The 19,474-nt window shown below is 39.5% G+C and overlaps 1 protein-coding gene across 2 annotated transcripts in view; it reads right to left on the minus strand.

Moving 5' to 3' along the window:
- LOC119771385 (sodium/hydrogen exchanger 3-like) overlaps window positions 1–16,521 on the minus strand; it is a 36,782-nt gene extending 20,261 nt beyond the window's left edge. Inside the window, exon 1 of one of the 2 annotated variants that reach the window (XM_038267269.1) lies at window positions 16,099–16,521. In XM_038267269.1, the coding sequence (XP_038123197.1) occupies window positions 16,099–16,375 (277 nt within the window). In that variant the 5' untranslated portion in view covers window positions 16,376–16,521. Of the gene's footprint in view, window positions 1–1,073; window positions 1,361–16,098 lie in introns of those variants that run through there. The other variant, XM_038267270.1, reaches the window with a different exon arrangement.
- Window positions 16,522–19,474: the final 2,953 nt, after the last annotated feature.

Below are 19,474 nucleotides of genomic sequence, written 5' to 3' on the forward strand. Positions count from 1 at the left end.
TGACTATGACCTGGATGACTGAGAATCTTCACCAGCAACTTTGTACTGCAGCTGGAACATGTATGATGAGAAGTTGCAACATGTGCAAATGATCTACTGTCAGTGTAAAACACATTAACCAGCAGAAACGTAGGAAATCGTTGAATTTCTTCCTTCCCTGAACTGTTATTTCACACCAGAGGTGTCGCTAAAGCTATTTTATTTATAAAAAATAACAAAACTAAAGCAAATTATTTCAACTCTTCTGCTTCTCTGTTCAAATCCAGACAAAGACGATGGAAAATAAAACTGGATGAACTTCTGGAAGGAAGGAAAAATTCGGAAGATTGGAAAGAAAGGGATACATTTCTCCACCTGATCAAAGGACGCAAACCCTTTCCTCATGATGCTTAGTTTGCTTCTTAACCCTTTATACCCTTTAAACCCTTTATAGCCCAAGTTACCAGTTTTAATCGCATGCATACCGCTTACAAATGGAGCCCCCCGTCCCTCAAGATCCTGCTACATGGCTGAACATCTTATTTTGGCATTTCAACAATTAAATGAGCCCTTCAATTATAAAATACCTACTGTGAATTAAGTTGGTAAAAAGTGAATTGAAACGTTAAAAAGTTAATAAGCCTAGTTAACAATTCTATTTAGGTTTATAAACTGAAAAATGTCAGTTCCAGTATCAGCATTAATGTCTCTAAGGTTCTGTTGGACCACAAAAAAATGTGTTTCTTTCACTTTCAGAGTGTTTTTCATGATTTTTTTTAATTAAAAGCACTTTTGTTATTTTCCTTAATATATTTGGGCAAGTTGGCATTTCTTGTTATTACCTTGACATTAATTTTTGCCATCAAAATATCCATATTTTTTGAATGTTCCAAAGTTAATAAGGTCTTTTCCTGGATTCCAGTAACTCTATTAAAAGTATTAAAATTTGGATTTTTAAAGTATTTTACTGAGCGCCCTATAAAAGGTTAATTGTTAAATTTATGAACAGGTTTTTTAAAAAGGACATTTAATTATTTATGGTGATGAGATACAATTACTGACTGAAATAAATCCCTATTTTTAAAGTTACTCACCAAGTTTGCAACAGAAAGACACAAAGACCCATAAAGCAAGGAGGTAAGGGGTCTTCACATGTTCCCATTTGAAACTGACGACGGGGATCCCGCCGCTGTGGGAGCTGTTGCCGTGTCCATCACTGTGCTGATAGTGAGCCGACCTCAGCTGGGCTTCCTTCCCCGTCACGGAGGAGATGAAGCAGATCAGGAAAACCAGGACCCAGGGACGCAGCTTCCCACATCGGCTCATTGAGAAGCTTTATTTCTGCACCTCTAATGGACTGAGCTGCTGATTTTTTTCCCCTTTTTATCAGTTTTTCTTTTGCAACTAATCTGTTTTATCTCCTCATTCCTGCGCCATGGCCGGTCTGCTTTGAGATCAGAGCTCTTCCAAACCTGAGCTCCAGGTTTTTGTACCGGGATCAGAGTGGGAGTAACAGACGTCTCTGGTTATTCAGTCACGCCTCGCTCGTTTTGTTCTGTTTGTTCTTTTCCGGTCCCTGACTGATCCACCGGGCTCCGTGAGGGCCGTTTTTCTAGGTTAAAAACTCTCCTTGTGTGTGTGTGTGTGTGTGTGTGTGTGTGTGTGTATGTTAGGCCATACATGAAGCCACAGTTTGTTAACTAGAATAGAACACTAGCTGGTAGCTTATAAATAAATAAATAAATAAAAGCTGATAGGGTTATTACTCGATAAGTTGGGGCTGATAACTTTATCTGGTTGATTAGAAAGCTGCACGTATGCACCGATAACCTTGGACACCCTGATGGATACTATTACCTAACCAAATAGCAGATAGCAGGTGTTATTAGTAGGTTGTTGTTGTTTCATATGGGATCGTTAATGGGGTCATTGGCATTGTTTCTGGGGTGTAGTCCCTTTAACATTAATAAAATAATTGAGTCATTTCACTGATTTACAGATCAACCGAGATGCATTAGAGCAGCTCAGGTCTGGGACTTTTAAAGATGCTTATGAGACGGAGGCGGAAGGCCAGAGGTGATCTGGCTTTGTTTGGTTTCAGCTGCTATGTTGTGGAACGAGTTACGGCTGCAGGAAAAAGTGTCCATCTAGTCAAGAATCACAGATCTACCCAAAACTTCGTATTATACTTGTTTGGAGATGGAGCTTCTAGGCAAGAACAGATTCTGTTAGATTAATTATTTTTTGTGAGCATTATGCTGAAAACAAGTCCAATAATCTACCAGTGCAGACATGTCCACTTGGAAAGACTTGTTATTAGTTTATGGCCGTTTCTCACTATGTGTACTTGTGCGTTCTTGGGTGCTAGTGAAAAATCATCTTCCTCATCCCTAATGCTGTTCCAGTTCACGAGAACAGCAGATTGAAAACGGAAAAAGTCCCCGAATGTTGTTCTGGCCCCTCCCTCTTTACCCAGCATGCATCAGAGCGGACTTGTCCGTTCTCCAGAGTGATGCTGTCCCAGCATGCACTGCAGCAGCAGCAGCAGCTGGTTAGCACTCACAGAGCTCAGATTGTTAAGTTAAAATTTCTCTTTTCTGTTGCCGTTGTTCAATAAAAGTACGTTTTAAGATAGTTTAAGGCAAAAACTCTATACTTTAATCTTCACTATATGACCCATTTAATGATTGAGTGCAAAATTTAAAAAAAAAAAGTCAGAAGTTGAGAAAACCATGGCAACCAGCGGACCTCCGAGGGTAACGTCGGCCAGGGATAACGTTAGCCCGTCTGCGGCGGCCCTCTGTCTGCATAGCCGTGTGTGAATTTTGAATTAAGAAACAGCCTAAATCTAAATTCCAAAAAGTCCTCTAAGTGTAATTGTCTCACTGGACTCGCTGGATTTTGGACTTTTCTTAACTATTTCAGCAACTTTGCTGGGAGGTGCTAACTAGCTTAGCCACATTGCTTCCTTTTCACCCATCACACACACTCAGAGTATTATATCTCCATTTACTCAGTGTTACTGTAAACAAACACAAAACCAGGGGGAGGGGATTTACCACTAGGCAGTTTCTTAGGACCCAAAGTTCCTGGGGGGCCCTATTCCTTGTTTGTGCACATTAATTATATTTTTGATAAAAATCCTTTGGCTAAAATACCATCAGAACACTGATAATATTAAGTGTGTCTTAGCCCCCCCCTTCAGTGTCCACCATATTGGATCAGTCCATTTGCTGCACATGTTCAGAAAGGTCCAAACAGACAGCAGCAAACCATTTGAAAACAAACCATGCAAAGAGCAGTGTTGCCAACTTAGCGCTTTAGTCGCTATATTTAGCCACTTTTCAGACCCCTCTAGCACTTTGATTTCTAAAAAGCTCCTAGCGCCAAATCTAGAGACTTTTTTCTGCTACTGGAGACTTTGGAGACAACATCTAAAAGCAGCTAACTCTGCTCTCCAGAGCGAGTAGATTGGTAACCCCGCCTCCTGGTCTCCTCTATCTTGTCTGCTGTCATGATTCATGCAGCTATTATTTCATCCAAATGAAAAATGGAGAACAGATAAGCAGATCATGGCTTGTCTACAGTGAAAAGAAGGACTGGGTTATTTACTTTGGCCTTTTTGGAAACACAGGAAGGAGCAATCAGCTAAGTGAGCTTAGTGCTTGGAAAAAATCTTTCATTCCTTTAGAGACAGCATGAAAAGTCAGCTGAGTACAAAACATAGAGAGGAAAACAAGAAGAAAAGGGACAAGAAGAGAGGGACACAACCTAGAACAGATAATGGATGTCTACTCTATTAACATTTATCTATCTGCAGAATGGGTCTGTTTTATGTGTTGTCTTCTCAGTTCAAAGGGCCCCCTGCCTGTCTTTGCCTAGGGCCCCACATTTCCTAAATCCGCCCCTGCACCAAAGGACTATATTTAGTGAAAATTCTAGCAAAAACAAAGCGCAAAACCAAAAAGTAACAAATAATAAGCCAGCAGGATGCAATAATCATTCAGAAAAACTATGTATGTAACCATTAATTTAAACAAAACTTCATATAACATGATTATGATCCTTTAAAGGTAGGAAAAAGCTAATGTTGGTGAAAGTAGGCGACAAATGTTTTGTTACTGCTAACAGCTGAGAGGCTTACACAATGGCCCCATAATGACAGAAAGTGTTCTGCTGATAGGACTGGTTAGAGTGTTGATAATGATAATGCTGGCCAGAACTGCTGCAGGAAATGCAGCCGGTCTCAGAATCTGTTCAAAATACAGCTTTAAATTCCAGTTTTGCAGTTTTCCCCTGAGTGGCCAACCGGCGTGCTGACATTCCCAGCTTCTGCAACTTTTCCTCTGTTCTCCTCTTTGGACAAAAAGCAATGAAATATTCACTTCATCCTTCCACTCCACTATCAGCACTGTTTTATAGTCCATTGACCAGAAGTTTCCACCCCAAAGGTAAAGAATATAATTTCCAAAGATCTCTGATTTTTTTTATTTTTTATTTTTTGTCAGAAAAGTTGAAAGAAGTTTGTTTGATTCAAGCTTCAAGTTAGTCTTTTAGGTCGTCTGGTATATTTTCTATGGAGGACCAGCTCTACAATATTTAAAAATAAATACAGAAATAAATTAACGCTCATTAAATAAATAAGCAAATAATTAATTGCTCCACAAAATACAATAAAACAAATAAATGTAGGTAGAATTTTAATTATACAGTGAGACTAAATGGATATCTCTTTTAATTAGCTTCTTTATTTATTACCCTTTGTAATAATTACCTTAATATTTATTGTCCTTATTTATTAATTACTTTTTTTTTTTTTTAGGTACATTATTTATAACAATAATATTTTTGTCTGTTTTATTCTTCCTTAGTATTTATTTCTGTCTGTCGTTTTTTACATTTCTGTCTGTATTTCTTTCTCATTATATAAATAAAAAGGGGGCGTGTCTTAGAGGGTCATTCTGCCCATTGGTTGGTTAGCATTTTACTGCATCACTAACCAGGCCGTGGAAATTAGCCCAATAAAAAGATATAATTTTGTTTATCTGCATCATGTTTCTTCTGCTGCAGGATGAAATAATTTTGTGTCTCCTGTTTAACTTCTTCCACAAATATGTCTTTTATATAATATAAAAACGAAAACTCTTGTTTTAGTTGTGATTGGAGGTAAAATGGAGCTGCATGTTAGGAAGGTCTACACTGAAAAAAATAACGCAACCGCTTTTGGCTTTTACTTAATCATATTTAGTTATTTTAACACAATTGTTTTATGTCCTAACCTGCTAACATGAAACAATTGTTTTAAAGTAACTTAAAATGTGATTAAGTGAATGCTAAAAGCGGTTTCATCATTTTTTTGAGGGATCCTTGGTTTGTAATCCAGGTCTGCAGTCGTGAAATTGCTGTGAACGAGGGAATTTCCTCTGGATACTCCACCATCCTTAGCATTAGCAAACATTGAATTAAACCCTTAAATTGGATGTGAAAAAATGAGCTAACAGTGACCTGAATGACCCACACGGGAAGTCAGTTAAAAGTTAAACATCATGGAGCTTAAAGAGAAAAAAAAAATACATAAAAGGTTATAGAAAGCTAAAATTAAACTGCCTGCTGGGGAGTTAACGAGGTTAATACAAAACAGATGAGAACAATAAGTAGCAGAAAAGTCGTCAAAGCATATAAACCAAGCCTGACATTATAAAGATAAGTGGGCGATGTGAAAGTTTTAAGATCTTTAAATCATTGCTGAAAATCAGAGTGGAAACCTCCAATCCTCCTATCTTGACCTCCACCTTCTGTAACGTGTTAACGTAAGCTTAACGAGGCTGGAAGCTAAACCACAAGATGTTATGTCAACACTGACGCAATCAAACCTAGGGGAGGAGTCTGCGTCTTCGTAACGCTTCCTGCACTCATTCTGGGTGTGAATCTTTGTTTTGGGCAGAGTAACTATGTAAAACACAACTAAAAAATAAAGTGGAATAAAAACAAGATATTTTTAAAGCTTGGCTGAAATCTTTCCATCTTATCCTGAGCTATCTCTACAGTTATGCTGCTATAGGCTTAGACTGCTGGAGGACATAGGGACCCCTTTTTCATCATTCTGCTTCATTCCATCTCTATTATTCAATTCTGCAGTATTTGTTAGTTCAATCTATAACTTTATGCTCCCTCTCCAAAAAAGTAAAAAAAAACAATCCACTGGACTTTGTTTCCAAGTTTGAAGATGTTTCGCTTCCCATCCAGGAAGCTTTTTAAATTCAAAATGTCAGAATTAGCGTTGAGTTAAAAACTTTTTTGGAATGACTATGACCTGGATGGCTAAGAATCTTCACCAGCATTTATGCTCTCTCTGCTTTTTCTCATCATAATAGCTTAATCTACAAATATTATATATAATATTCTGATTACACATATTACTATTACTTCATGCTAAATACATGCTCGCTCTTGACTAATAAAATTGTTGTTGCTAAAATCAATACAGATTGTATCTTCGCCCCAGAAGTGAAGACAATTTGATCTGTAAAACCCAATTTGGAAAGAATATAATTTGTAAAACTCAATCTGAAAAGAGAAATTTGCCCTAATTAATTTAAAAGTATTCCAAAAAAGTAAAAAAAAAAAAAAAAGCAATCCACTGGACTGGAGAAACGTGTTTAAACTTGGAAACAAAGTCCAGTGGATTGGTTTTTTTTTTAACTTTTTTTGGAATAACTATGACTTGGATGACTGAGAATCTTCACCAGCATAATTTAAAAATACTACATAAAAGTTATAAAGCTTAAAAAAAAAAGATTTTGAATTTTAAATTTGAATTTTTTTGATGTTTGAAAACATAACAAAGTTGATCCAAAAACGTTTTTTGTTTTTTTTATTAGAAAGTTTCCCAACATTTCACAAAAACTCTGAACTTAGCATTTTAATTTCATTAGCAGGAAATGTTGCATCAGCAGTTGATCCAGCATTCTCCCATAACAAAGGGGGAGCTTAATGCTAAACACTGGATTCCCTCTGATAACAGCTAAATGACGGCGTTTGTTCTCTTTGGTCCAACAGACCGGTCCTGTTGGGGCAGAACAAAGAACAACGGTCTCATCAGACCAACAGGTTCCAGCGTTTCATCTCCCAGAGGTGGGAAGAACTATGGCTCCCATAACTGCAACCAAACTATGACAAACCTTTGGCTCAACACATCATAGCTAATGTCTAAAACTTCTCTTTTTACAACAGGAACTACTAACTAGAGTTTAAAAAAAACAAGAATAATTGTAGAAATAAAACTAGTGGAAATCACTTGAATCATTAAAGAGACATGGTTTAAGTTTAAACTCACCAATATCTTTAAAAATGTTTTTTTATTTGATATTTTATGACTAAAACTAGCATGAGTAGAAGAGTGCTGCAGTTCTGTGCTTTGGCCACAGGTGGCAGAATTGCTAGAAAACTCGGGAAAAATGGGAGCGTTCAGTCACTGAGATGTTCAGGTTTAAAGCTTGGTTCAGTGGATTTACACCTGGATGGATGGATGGATGGATGGATGGATGGATGGATGGATGGATGGATGATGGATGGATGGATGGATGGATGGATGGATGGATGGATGGATGATGGATGATGGATGGATGATGGATGGATGGATGGATGATGGATGGATGGATGGATGGATGGATGGATGGATGATGGATGGATGGATGGATGGATGGATGGATGGATGGATGGATGGATGGATGGATGGATGGATGGATGATGGATGGATGGATGGATGGATGGATGGATGGATGGATGATGGATGGATGGATGGATGATGGATGATGGATGGATGATGGATGGATGGATGATGGATGGATGGATGATGGATGATGGATGGATGGATGGATGGATGGATGATGGATGGATGGATGGATGGATGGATGGATGGATGATGGATGGATGATGGATGGATAGATGATGGATGAATGATGGATGGATGGATGGATGGATGGATGGATGATGGATGGATGGATGGATGGATGATGGATGGATGGATGGATGGATGGATGGATGGATGGATGGATGGATGGATGATGGATTGATGGATGGATGATGGATGATGGATGGATGATGGATGGATGGATGATGGATGATGGATGGATGGATGGATGGATGGATGGATGATGGATGGATGGATGGATGATGGATGGATGGATGGATGGATGATGGATGATGGATGATGGATGGATGATGGATGGATGGATGGATGATGGATGAATGATGGATGGATGGATGGATGGATGATGGATGGATGGATGATGGATGGATGGATGGATGGATGATGGATGGATGGATGGATGGATGGATGATGGATGGATGATGGATGGATGGATGATGGATGGATGGATGGATGGATGGATGATGGATGGATGGATGATGGATGGATGGATGGATGGATGGATGGATGGATGGATGGATGGATGGATGGATGGATGATGGATGGATGGATGGATGATGGATGGATGGATGGATGGATGGATGGATGGATGGATGGATGGATGATGGATGGATGGATGGATGGATGATGGATGGATGGATGGATGGATGGATGGATGGATGGATGATGGATGGATGGATGGATGATGGATGGATGGATGGATGGATGGATGATGGATGGATGGATGGATGGATGGATGGATGGATGGATGGATGGATGGATGGATGGATGGATGGATGGATGGAGGATGGATGGATGGATGATGGATGGATGATGGATGGATGGATGGATGATGGATGGATGGAGGATGGATGGATGGATGGATGATGGATGGATGGATGATGGATGGATGGATGGATGGAGGATGGATGGATGGATGGATGGATGGATGGATGGATGATGGATGGATGGATGGAGGATGGATGGATGGATGGATGATGGATGGATGGATGATGGATGGATGGATGGATGGATGGATGGATGGATGGATGGATGGATGGATGGATGATGGATGGATGGATGATGAATGGATGGATGGATGGATGATGGATGGATGGATGGATGGATGATGGATGGATGGATGATGGATGGATGGATGGATGGATGGATGGATGGATGATGGATGGATGGATGGATGATGGATGGATGGATGGATGATGAATGGATGGATGAGGGATAGACGGACAGATGGATGATTGATGGATGGATGGACAGACAGTCTCTTAGCTGCTCTTACCTGCAGGTAAGAGACTGACGTCTCATCATGTCTCTCTGTGTTCATCCTCTGAGACTCATTTTGTGACAGAACCATTCCTCCTTCAGTGCTGCTGTTGAAGCTCATGCGATTTAAATGCTGTAGATCATCTGAGTGAGCGTTGCCTGCCGAGCATGAGCACCTTTAACGTCTTAATAACAAATGACCTGATCTAATCTGCTAAACAGTGGCTGGCCTTTAACTTGAACCTTTCAATCATTGCATAACGGCCGCAGCTCTGAGGTCGACCTCCCGCTGAAAGCAGAGGTGAAACAGAGGAGCTTAGAGTCTCACTGTTCTCTCAGAACAAGTGCATTTCCTTTGTTTAAACATAAAGGACTCTTCTCTGCTCATTATATAAGTTTACCAGAATAAACAGTCTGTAAGATGGAATTGAGGTAAAAGACATTCAAGCAGGAAACCTGATCACTTGAAACCTGATTCCATCGTCTCCCTGTGCATGCAGACGTTTAAGCAACATTAACAACGCAGACCCTCACTCCATGTGTTTAGGTTTATCTCCTGCTTTCAGTTATTTTCCACGGAGACGAATGATAATAAACTAAGTTCCTACATGTTCAGAGTTACAGGCATGCTCCCTGTGCCCGACCATCAAACATTTACGAGTCCTGCTCATTAACTTTACGTGTCCCCTTCATCTTCCGGTGACTTTATTATGGGATTTCTGGCTTCACGTTTCCAGTCTGCGGTTACTGGTTAACCGGCCCTCTGTTTATTTTTGTTATTGTTCCTCTGTAACCGACCCCTCTGCTGCTTTAAGCAGACTGATGCAATTTTATTTTAACACCTTTGAAAGCAAATAATTTAAGTTTCCCACCTACACTTAATAGCTCTGAAAGAGGAGCTGAACATGATCAGGACTGAAGAATCCAGGAAAAAAGAATCAATGACCTCAACAATCTAAATCTGTTTTCTGGTAAAGGAAAGCAGTAGGACACCCTACAATGCTAACGCTACGTTCAGACCGCACACAGCAGGAGCATTAAAAACACGCGTGCTGCTTCATTTTTGATGCTTGTACAAGTTTAGCTCTGATGCGCGGCTGAAGCATCTTTGCTCCCCTCGATGCATTAGTGGGTAAAAAATTGTTTTAATGTGTTTTTAAAAGAGAAAGTCCACCTGAAAACTTAATCAGTGCAGTCAGTTCATCCAGATTACCATCCTTCCTTCAAATATTATTTCTCTGTCTGAGCCACTCAGACATGGCAGTGTTCTGTCATTTGAGCATACCTCGTCAGACCAGCATACCCATAGTCAAAACCCGTTTATCCTTTTATAGTTATCCCTTTAGTTTATCCCTTTAGTCATGTACAAAAAAAAAATATTTAATTACTTACTTTTTGGTGTTTTTTGAAGCGTATGGTGATCTGACCTTGAATTGTATTTTTTTATACATGACTAAAGGGACTCTTGAGATAGTCTAAACCAGGGGCTTCAACATTTTCCAGGCCAATGACCCCCAAACTGATGGCGAGATGGAGCGGGGACCCCCTAATAATATATATATACTGTATGAAATTGTGTTCCTACAAACTGCTCCTATAGTCACTCTATTACAGATGGAGTAATGTAACTAAAGTAATCCCTCCCTGGGATTATTAAAGTATTTCTGATTCCTGGTTGATGGGACAGGTGTTGTGAATGAAACGGTGCCCAGCTTGAAAGAGCTCCTGTGTGTCGCTGAATGTGTGCATTGATGACTGAAAGACTTCTTCTGTCTCCATTTATCTGTTTACTACAGTCTGTTCAATTCATGTTAATGTGGATTTAAAGACATTTCAATTAGTGGAAAAAATTGCAGCGGGGAATATAAAAAAAAAAAGTCTAATCAACCAAAACTTTTACGATGCAGTACCTCCGTAGACCCCCTAGGGGTCGTGGACCCCCTGTTAAGGAACTCTGGTTTAAAGTAAATTTTTTGTACAAAATTAAAGAGATAAACATAAATCCTGTGTTTTGCTCATGTGTATTGACTATAGGTATGCTGATCTGATGGGGTATGCTCATCTGACAGAACACAGGCGGTGCGCTGTCACTGGGAATCCCCAGCAGCAGCTGCCTCTTTGCGGTTTACCGCTACTGTCTCTGTCTGAATGTTCAGGCTTGTATAACCGTGTCTTTGGACCCATGATGACCTTTCAGGGTTTCTGGAGATTTCAATGAACCTCTTGCTGTCTGTTTTTAGGGGTAACTAAAAACAGTCAGACCTGGACATGTTTTCAATACCTTTTAATCTCTCCCATTTGTAGACAGTTTTCTATACAACATGGATCCTTCTATATGTTGGCCAAGGGGTGCAAACGCAGTAAATATGACATTTCACAGAAAACTCAAACAGAAAAGCAAATTAAAAAACAAGCCTAGCAAACACAAAATATATACTAAGATTTTCGGATATGCAACTACAGAAAACACAGGAATAGAAAAAAGCAGAAAGTAGCAAAACTGTATGTTAAGAAAACTGCAAACTAACGCCGCAAGAGGAAAGAGCTCCAGACCACTAGGGGGAAACGATCATCAACTCATACGGTATTATTGACGAGCAAATTTCCGTTTAAGTGTTTTCTAAACACTATAACTCTGAATGTCCGCCAGTATCACTATATAGGGCATTATATAGTGATTACACCATTTTAAATGAGTGTCAGAAAGTGTAACGGATGAAAAAGGAGTGGACTCAAAATTTCCCATAATGCACTTTGAAAAGGAGTGAACATTGTCACTAGCCGATCCGTCCCGGTGTAGGTACCAGATCTGCTAGGGTGGTCAGATCTGCCCGGGGCCCCGCCCCTTCTTATGACCTCATTATATGGCAACTCCACTCGGACAAACTGTATTGCACCCGTTTTTTTTAAGGATCAAATCCCTTATGGAGTCTCAACACATTATTTTCTATATTTGCTATTATTTTACATTTCATCGGTGATCTAAAGTAGCAGAAAGTAGAAAACAATTAATGTCAGTCTTGAAGGAAAGTACTGCCTTCTAAGACAGACTGAGCTCTGCCATTTAACAAGGTGACAAAAAAAGTCTTAAAAATTTTAAGTATTTTTATTCTTCTGTTGAGATCTGAGGGCCGAGGAGGACAAATGGAACATCTTTAAAAATGACTTTCCTAGATATTTTACACAAAGAAAACAGTTATTCTACTCATAGGAAACGAACGGTTGTTTTTGATACAAATTCAAAAGTAGTGTAGCTTAATATGGCTAACTGACCAAGCTAAAAGAGGCTAACCTGTTAGCTACTGAGCACAGCTAGCCACAGCGCTACACAGCTCTACCCCTTTATTTTATGGTCTAACAGTTACTTTGTTCACCAGAACAGGTTTGTTATCGATCAGGGAAAACTTCATCGGTCATTAGACACGCTAACGGACGCTGCGTGATGTTATGATCGTTGTCTGGGCAACCACTATGTTTTACATCACGTGGTGACATTCAGCCAATCATGTAGCGTAATGTCATCTTGTAGCGCTCATTAGAGCATCAGATATACCTCCAGGTATCACCCTCAACTTTACTTTGTTAAAAATATATAAATTACCTTTTCCCTCCCCAAAAATAGTAAGGGTACTAAAATATAATGTGTTAAAGGTGAATAATGTATTTCCTGAGAAAATAAATGCCTTAAAATCCTTTCTGTTTTATCACTCTGTTCCCGACCTGCACCAGAAATTGGTTCCTACGCTACTTCCAGGAGCTAACTTTTTCGGCTTTGGATTTAAACATAAATCTTTTTGAGTCTTATTTTCTCCTTGGTGTTAACATTATGGTATATAGTGCATAATCTAAAGAAAGAAAAAACACGGTTCAATCATATTTTGCCAGACCGCTCTGAGCATGTCCCTTGATGATGTCAGAGCTCTTTAAAGGAGAAAATGTAAAAAGCATCAAAATTATCTCACAAAGTCAGTTAAGGATAGAAATAAGTAATTTTAGTACCATAATTATATAATTTATGGACACCAGGATGTATATCTATTTGCACATGCTTATATTCCATTTGTCCATAAGGGTCCACAGATTAAAAGTAATCCAGCATATTCATAATAAAAAAATATACCATGATAAGAAAATTGCCACATAAAGTCAGTTTGTTACCATCAGAAAAGTTTGATCCTTATAGCTAATGGAAGCATCTTTGCTAATTACCCTAGCTGTCACAAACATTTCATGTTGATATTTGGCATATTTGTTTTCCTCATCTTCCATTGGACAAAATAAAAGTATCCCGTCAATTTAATTAGAGTTTTGACGCCGGGACAGCCCTCGAATCTTCACAAGCGCTCCCTCTCAGCTGTCTTCTTTACATATGATTCGCTGCTATAGGCTTAGACTGCTGGAGGACATAGGGACCCCTTTTTCATCATTCTGCTTCATTCTATCTCTATTCTCCCACTCTGCAGAATCTATTAGTTCAATCTCTAACGTTCTGCTCTCTCTGCTTTTTCTCATAGTAGCTTCATCTGGTCTGTTCCTGTTTGGCTGTGACTCCATCCTGGAGAGAAATATCAGCTGTGCTGCTGCCATCAACACCTTTGTTTCTAGATGTTGAAGATCGGCCTGTTTTCCAGTGTAGTCCTGTTTCTCTGACTGTGACTAACTGGATGTGCTCTCTTCATCCTCTGACATGGGAGCTGGCTCGGAGCTCGTCTGCCTGGCTGTGTGTTTCCTGGACGGGGCCGCCTGTGGAGCTGGTTGACAGTTGCCTTTTGTATCTATGCTTCTTTTTCTATGTCTGCTTCTGTCTCCTTGAACCCCAGTGGGCCTCAGCAGATGGCCGCTCACACTGAGCCTGGTTCTGCTGGAGGTTTCTTCCTGTTCAAAGGGAGTTTTTCCTCTCCACTGTCGCTACAAGCATGTTTAGTGTGAGGGATTGCTGAAGAGTCAATGAGTCGATGCAATCAGCTGGTTTTCCTTAGATAGAAAACTTTGAATCAATCTGACTGGATGATCTGGTGAACTGGAAAGTGACCTGAGATGACATGATGTGAATTGGAGCTATAGAAAAAAAACAGAATAGAATTGAATTGAACTGATGAAGACAGCGGCGGCGGAGGCGGCAGTGGCAGCGATTTCCACTAGTTAAAAAGTTCCTGCGGACATGTTTGATTCCTTTGATTTGACTTTAGTGTCTCTGTGCATCACACCAACCACATTCCCATATTTATGTCGGCCGAGGTGAACATAAACACCCACACGCTCGTTAGCTAAGCACGCTTCTTCATTTACATTATCTACAGAGCTCTGACCCATTTACATCTGTTGTGTATACATGGTAGCACTAATGGCAATGTTTTGGGATCAGAACCGGAGAAGACAAGAGGTTCACCTGCAAAGGTCACACAGAGCTTTTGTTCCTGTTCTTCAGAGAAGCTCCTGACTATTTTTAACAAGAACGTCTCCTTTACTTTTTGTTTGTTGAGCCTCTTATCTCTGATCTATGGGTCATTCAGGCATGGAAGGAGTCCTAAACTGAAGGGATGAGGCAGAGTTGTGTCAACACACAACAGAAAGGTTAGCGAAGCAACAATTTGGGGGTTTTGTTACCAGCAGACTGACAAAAAAGAAACACTCCTTTTATTTCTCTAACTGAAAACCTAAAAAAAAGAAAAATCTTGATTTCTGCTACTTAATCTCCCTTTTGTTTTGATGATTAGATGAAACACTCTAAGAATAAAGCAGAAGTCCAAACAAAACTATCAGATATTACTGACTGTTCTGGATTACAAGAAGTAAAAGATGTAGAAACTTTAAAGGTCGTTGGGTCATAAAACCTCATAGAGAGGCGGCGGTTTAAAGGGAACCGTGAAGGACGGCTCTAACGTCTTCAGACATTGGAAACTTCGCAGAACTGCAGCTCAAGAGAAAAACCTAAGTGAGCCTCGGGGGTTTTAAACTTAACCCGCCTCCTGCATCGTTCAGGATTAGAAAACGACAGCAGCGAAGGAGCAGATTCGGGGCTAAAAAGTCCAACAAATAAAATAATAAACAAATCAAATCGATTGATTAACACTGAGCTTTAGGTAGACAATATTTCTCTGCATTTGATTGCTTAATTAGCATTAATTAACTCATTTTAATCCTCATATTCTCCCAATCATGAAGAAGCTCTGGGTAATCCCAGAAACGGCCCAAGAATCTAACATATCCAGAATCTTTCTGTGCAAAGACCTTAGCAGGGGTAGGCAATTCCAGTTCCTGGGGGTGGTATCCTGCAGCCTTTAGATTCATCCTCAATCAAACAAACCTGAATCAAATAGTTGAATTAGATTCCTCTTAATAACCTAAGTACTTGATTCAGGTGTGTTGAACCAAAGGCACATCTAAAAGTTTTAGGATAGCGGGGCCTTAGGAACTGGTATTGCCCTCCCCTGCCTTAGAGTGTGGTCCTCTGTATAGATGCTGCTTTTACTGGTTCTCTTTATAGATTTCCAACACTTCCACAGTGAGATTAAAGCTGAAATTTCCATAATTTAACCTTCAAACGCAAAGTTTTATGAACTAAATTAGAAATAATTTTATTTCAAACTCACAATAAAAAAATGTCAGTTTTTCCTCTTTTATTCTCCCTTTTTTGCTTCAAAATAAGTTTGAGTCTGATAAACTGATTCTCTTTTTATGCTGAAAACAGTGAAATAATTGCAAAGATATGAAAGTTTTAAAGTAGCACATAAGACTATAGAAGAAAAAAATGTATTAGATTATAAACCAAACACTCTCAGAGGCTGTTCTGGTTTCTATCTCTGGTCCTTTTGGGGCGTGAACACTTAAGAGCCTTAATCCACGTTAATCTGAACCTAAAGTGTGTATTTCTGATGGTTTTTGAACCTTTTTTTGGGAGCAAGCAGCTGCTTCTGCTCAGGACTCACCCAGTTTGCAGAGCCAGGAGACCAGGACCCAGAGGGCCACGAAGTACGGGGCGGTTACATGGTGCCACTTCCACGTTACGATAGGTAGGGTCGTAATTGGTGCTCCGTGACCGTCTCCATGGCCGTCATCGTGGCTGTCAGTGCTTGTCTCGTTCCCAGTGCTGGTGTCTTCATGGTTTGGGCTCTCTGTGGTTTCGTGGGCTGGAGCCTCGTTGGCCAGACTGGAGGCGACCATCAGCAGGCAGAGGAACAGCGCTGCCCTCCAACGGGACCCCATGTTCTGCTGAATCACCTCTTTTATCTGAACTGTTCAGTCCTGGGATCTGAGCTCTAAGTCCTCCTGACCTTTGACTTTTCTCCTGACATCCAAGAGCTTCTCCTCTGAGACCATGTTGGCCCGCTTTCTGCTCTCCTCCCAGCCCAGGATTCAGTTTTCTACGGCAGCTGAAGCTCGGCCCATTCTGATGCTCCACCTTCTCCTCCCACTTTCTCACCTGGACCTTCTTGTTTGGCCACTTTTCCTCAAAGACTGATTTGATTCCATTGTTTCTTTCTTTGTGTACTGAGAACAAGAAACTGATGGGACCTGACAGACGGAAAGATATTTACATATTTACATTTTACTTTTAAAAAACTGCAATTCTTCACAAAACAGAAAAAAATACAACAGCTCTGAATGAAAAGTGGCCGAGCAAAGAAAATCTCAGATAATCTGCCTCCTTAAAAAATCAGCAGATTTACAAACAGCTCTGAGAACAAATTTAAATTCAAACCTCTTATTTCATTTCTTAACGTCCTTTTATCTATTTTACGTCCTTTTATCCAATTTAACTTTATTTATAAAGAACTTTAACATTGGACCAAAGTACAGTGAAACAACATAACACCATTAAACAGATAAAAAAAACCATACAAGCATAAAAGACTAAATTAAAATCTGAAAATCTATAATAAAATTAAAATAAAAGTAATTTAAAATAATGTGTCGCAGACTAAAATCGACACCTCCCACAGTTTAGAAAGCCGAGGCAAAGAGATGAGTTTTTAAGTGCGATTTAAAATCAGAGAACGAAGAAGACAATTTAATTTGGAATGGAAGGTGGTTCCTTGGCGGGAAAGATCGATGGCCCCTAAGCTTCGTTTAGTTTATGCCCCCTGAAGAAGTGAATGCATTTTGGAAATCACTTGGTAAACATGTTATATGAACTTATTATAGAAGTTTCAAAATATTCTGATAAACTAAATCAGCGAATTTTAATAATTCCTAGAATAATTGATTTGATGGATCTTGTATATATTTGTAGTTCTTGTAGTTCTTCCTGTTGCTGGTATTTGTCCATTACCATTATATGTCTCTCTACTATTGTTGATATTTGATAAACTTTTACTTTTTTGGGGAATTTATCATTGCTGGTATGCTAGAAAAACGCAAATAGAAAACAAATATACAATTTTATAAGATGATGTATTTATAATTACACTTTATATAGTAACTGTATTTTGCTTAATTTTAATTTAATTTAACTTAATACTTTTTTTGTTGCTTAATTTTAACTTAATTTAACTTAATACTTTTTTGCCCTGTAAGCTGCTGGTAACCTTAATTTCCGGAGGGAGTCTTCCCAAGGGATCAATAAAGTTCTGTCTAAGTCTAAGTCTATGTCTAACAATAAAACTGGAAATAACTTTATGGAGCTGATCTAAGGTTCTGGTCTCCCTACCTCAGCTCTTCCTGAGTGTTTGATGAAGATAAATCAATTTTCAGCCCCAAATGTCATAAGTTTCCTTAGATGTTTTTTGTTTTTGATTGTCGTTTTTGTATTGAATATGCAGGAAAACTTCAGGTTCTTTCCTGAGGTTTACAGGTCAGTGGATTCAGACGTCCTCATTACAAAACTTTCTGAGTCAGAAGCTCGCAAAATAAAAGGAACAACGAGAGAAAGAAAAAAAGGAAGGATGCAGAGGAAGTCAGCAGGAACAGGGGATAGAAAGATATGGAAGAAGGGGTAGAAGAAGGTGGATAAATGTAAGTGCGAAAGGGAGAGATATTCAAAGACAGAAAAAAACAGGAAGAAAAACAAAAGGTGAAGGTAAAAATTGAGAAGAAGATATGGATAAAGGTTTAAACAGATGCATATCTAGTTAAAATGTCTGGATCTGTTTCTGTTTCTTCTTCTTATGTCAGATGGCCCCATGTGGGCCTTTGCCCAGGGCCCCATATTTTTTAACACCACCTCTGGTTACTTTACCCACCAAAGAGCAACTTTAGTTATTCTCAGATCAGCTGAAAATACAATAAACAGATGGCTGTTTTTTTTTACTAACATCAAAGCATTTTCTGCTGTTAGGATTATTTCTATTAATCCATGTTGAAAATGTTTTATTCACATTTTATTTTAATCTGCAGGTAGAGATACGGCGAGTACGTCGCAAAATTTTATGCATGCTCAAAATTTCATCAGTTATCTGATGGTTGACATCCATTCAGTGTCAGTTCCTCATCAGTCGTGGCGTCTAGCTGATCCTAAACTTCTGCGTAACTTATCCAGAACTTCTCTCCAACATATCAGCGTATCTGACGTGTTCCAGACGAGCGCTGAACGCGTTTCTACCTTCCAGCTACTGTATAATGGCGTATTGGCAGCGTTTTGGTATAAAGGGGGTTCACAGGAGGAAACCGTCAGTTCTCCTCCAGACTTCATCCCCATCATAGGGTGAGCCAGAAGGTGAGTGATGGATCCTCCCTGCGTTCACGCCCACCACCAACACACTTCCTAGCAGACATGACGCTCAATCTGCTGACACCAGAAACCTTCTTTCTTTTTCTTTTTATATATTCTTTTTTTGGTGGGCTGTAAAAAGCAGCTAGGTTAATACCACAATCAAAGACATCTTTTTAAGCAGGCCGGGTGCATCACTGCCTTGTGCATCATGTCATGGGCATTACGCTGCCGTGCGTTATGATTAAGTTAGGCTGTCGTTGGACAGAAGTTCTGGACTCGTTATGGATACTCTATGTATAAGCCCATAATAGAAAATGACAGAAAGTTCAGCATATGCCAGCGTTTTAGGAGATTTTGGGACGTCAGCCATACGCTGGATAAATCAGCAAGGTGGGACAGGGGTGTAGATGTTTAAAGCTGATGCAGACTAAATTAGAAAGACCTGCAGCCCTGGGTGGATCTGACCGGGGAGGAATTCTTATTCCACTCCAGCATGTTGCCCCACTTTGTTTTGCTCGGTCACAAATAAATACATATAGCTAAAGTTAGAACACTGTGAGGTTTTCAGTGTGAAGACGGGTGTGAATACTTTCCCTAGCTATGTCTTGTGTGTAATTTCTACATGTGAAAGCAGAAAGGAATCGGGGACGATG

The sequence above is a fragment of the Cyprinodon tularosa genome, unplaced genomic scaffold, assembly GCF_016077235.1.
Source record: "Cyprinodon tularosa strain WSP-4 unplaced genomic scaffold, ASM1607723v1 ctg668, whole genome shotgun sequence".
NCBI classification, from domain to species: Eukaryota; Metazoa; Chordata; class Actinopteri; order Cyprinodontiformes; family Cyprinodontidae; genus Cyprinodon; species Cyprinodon tularosa.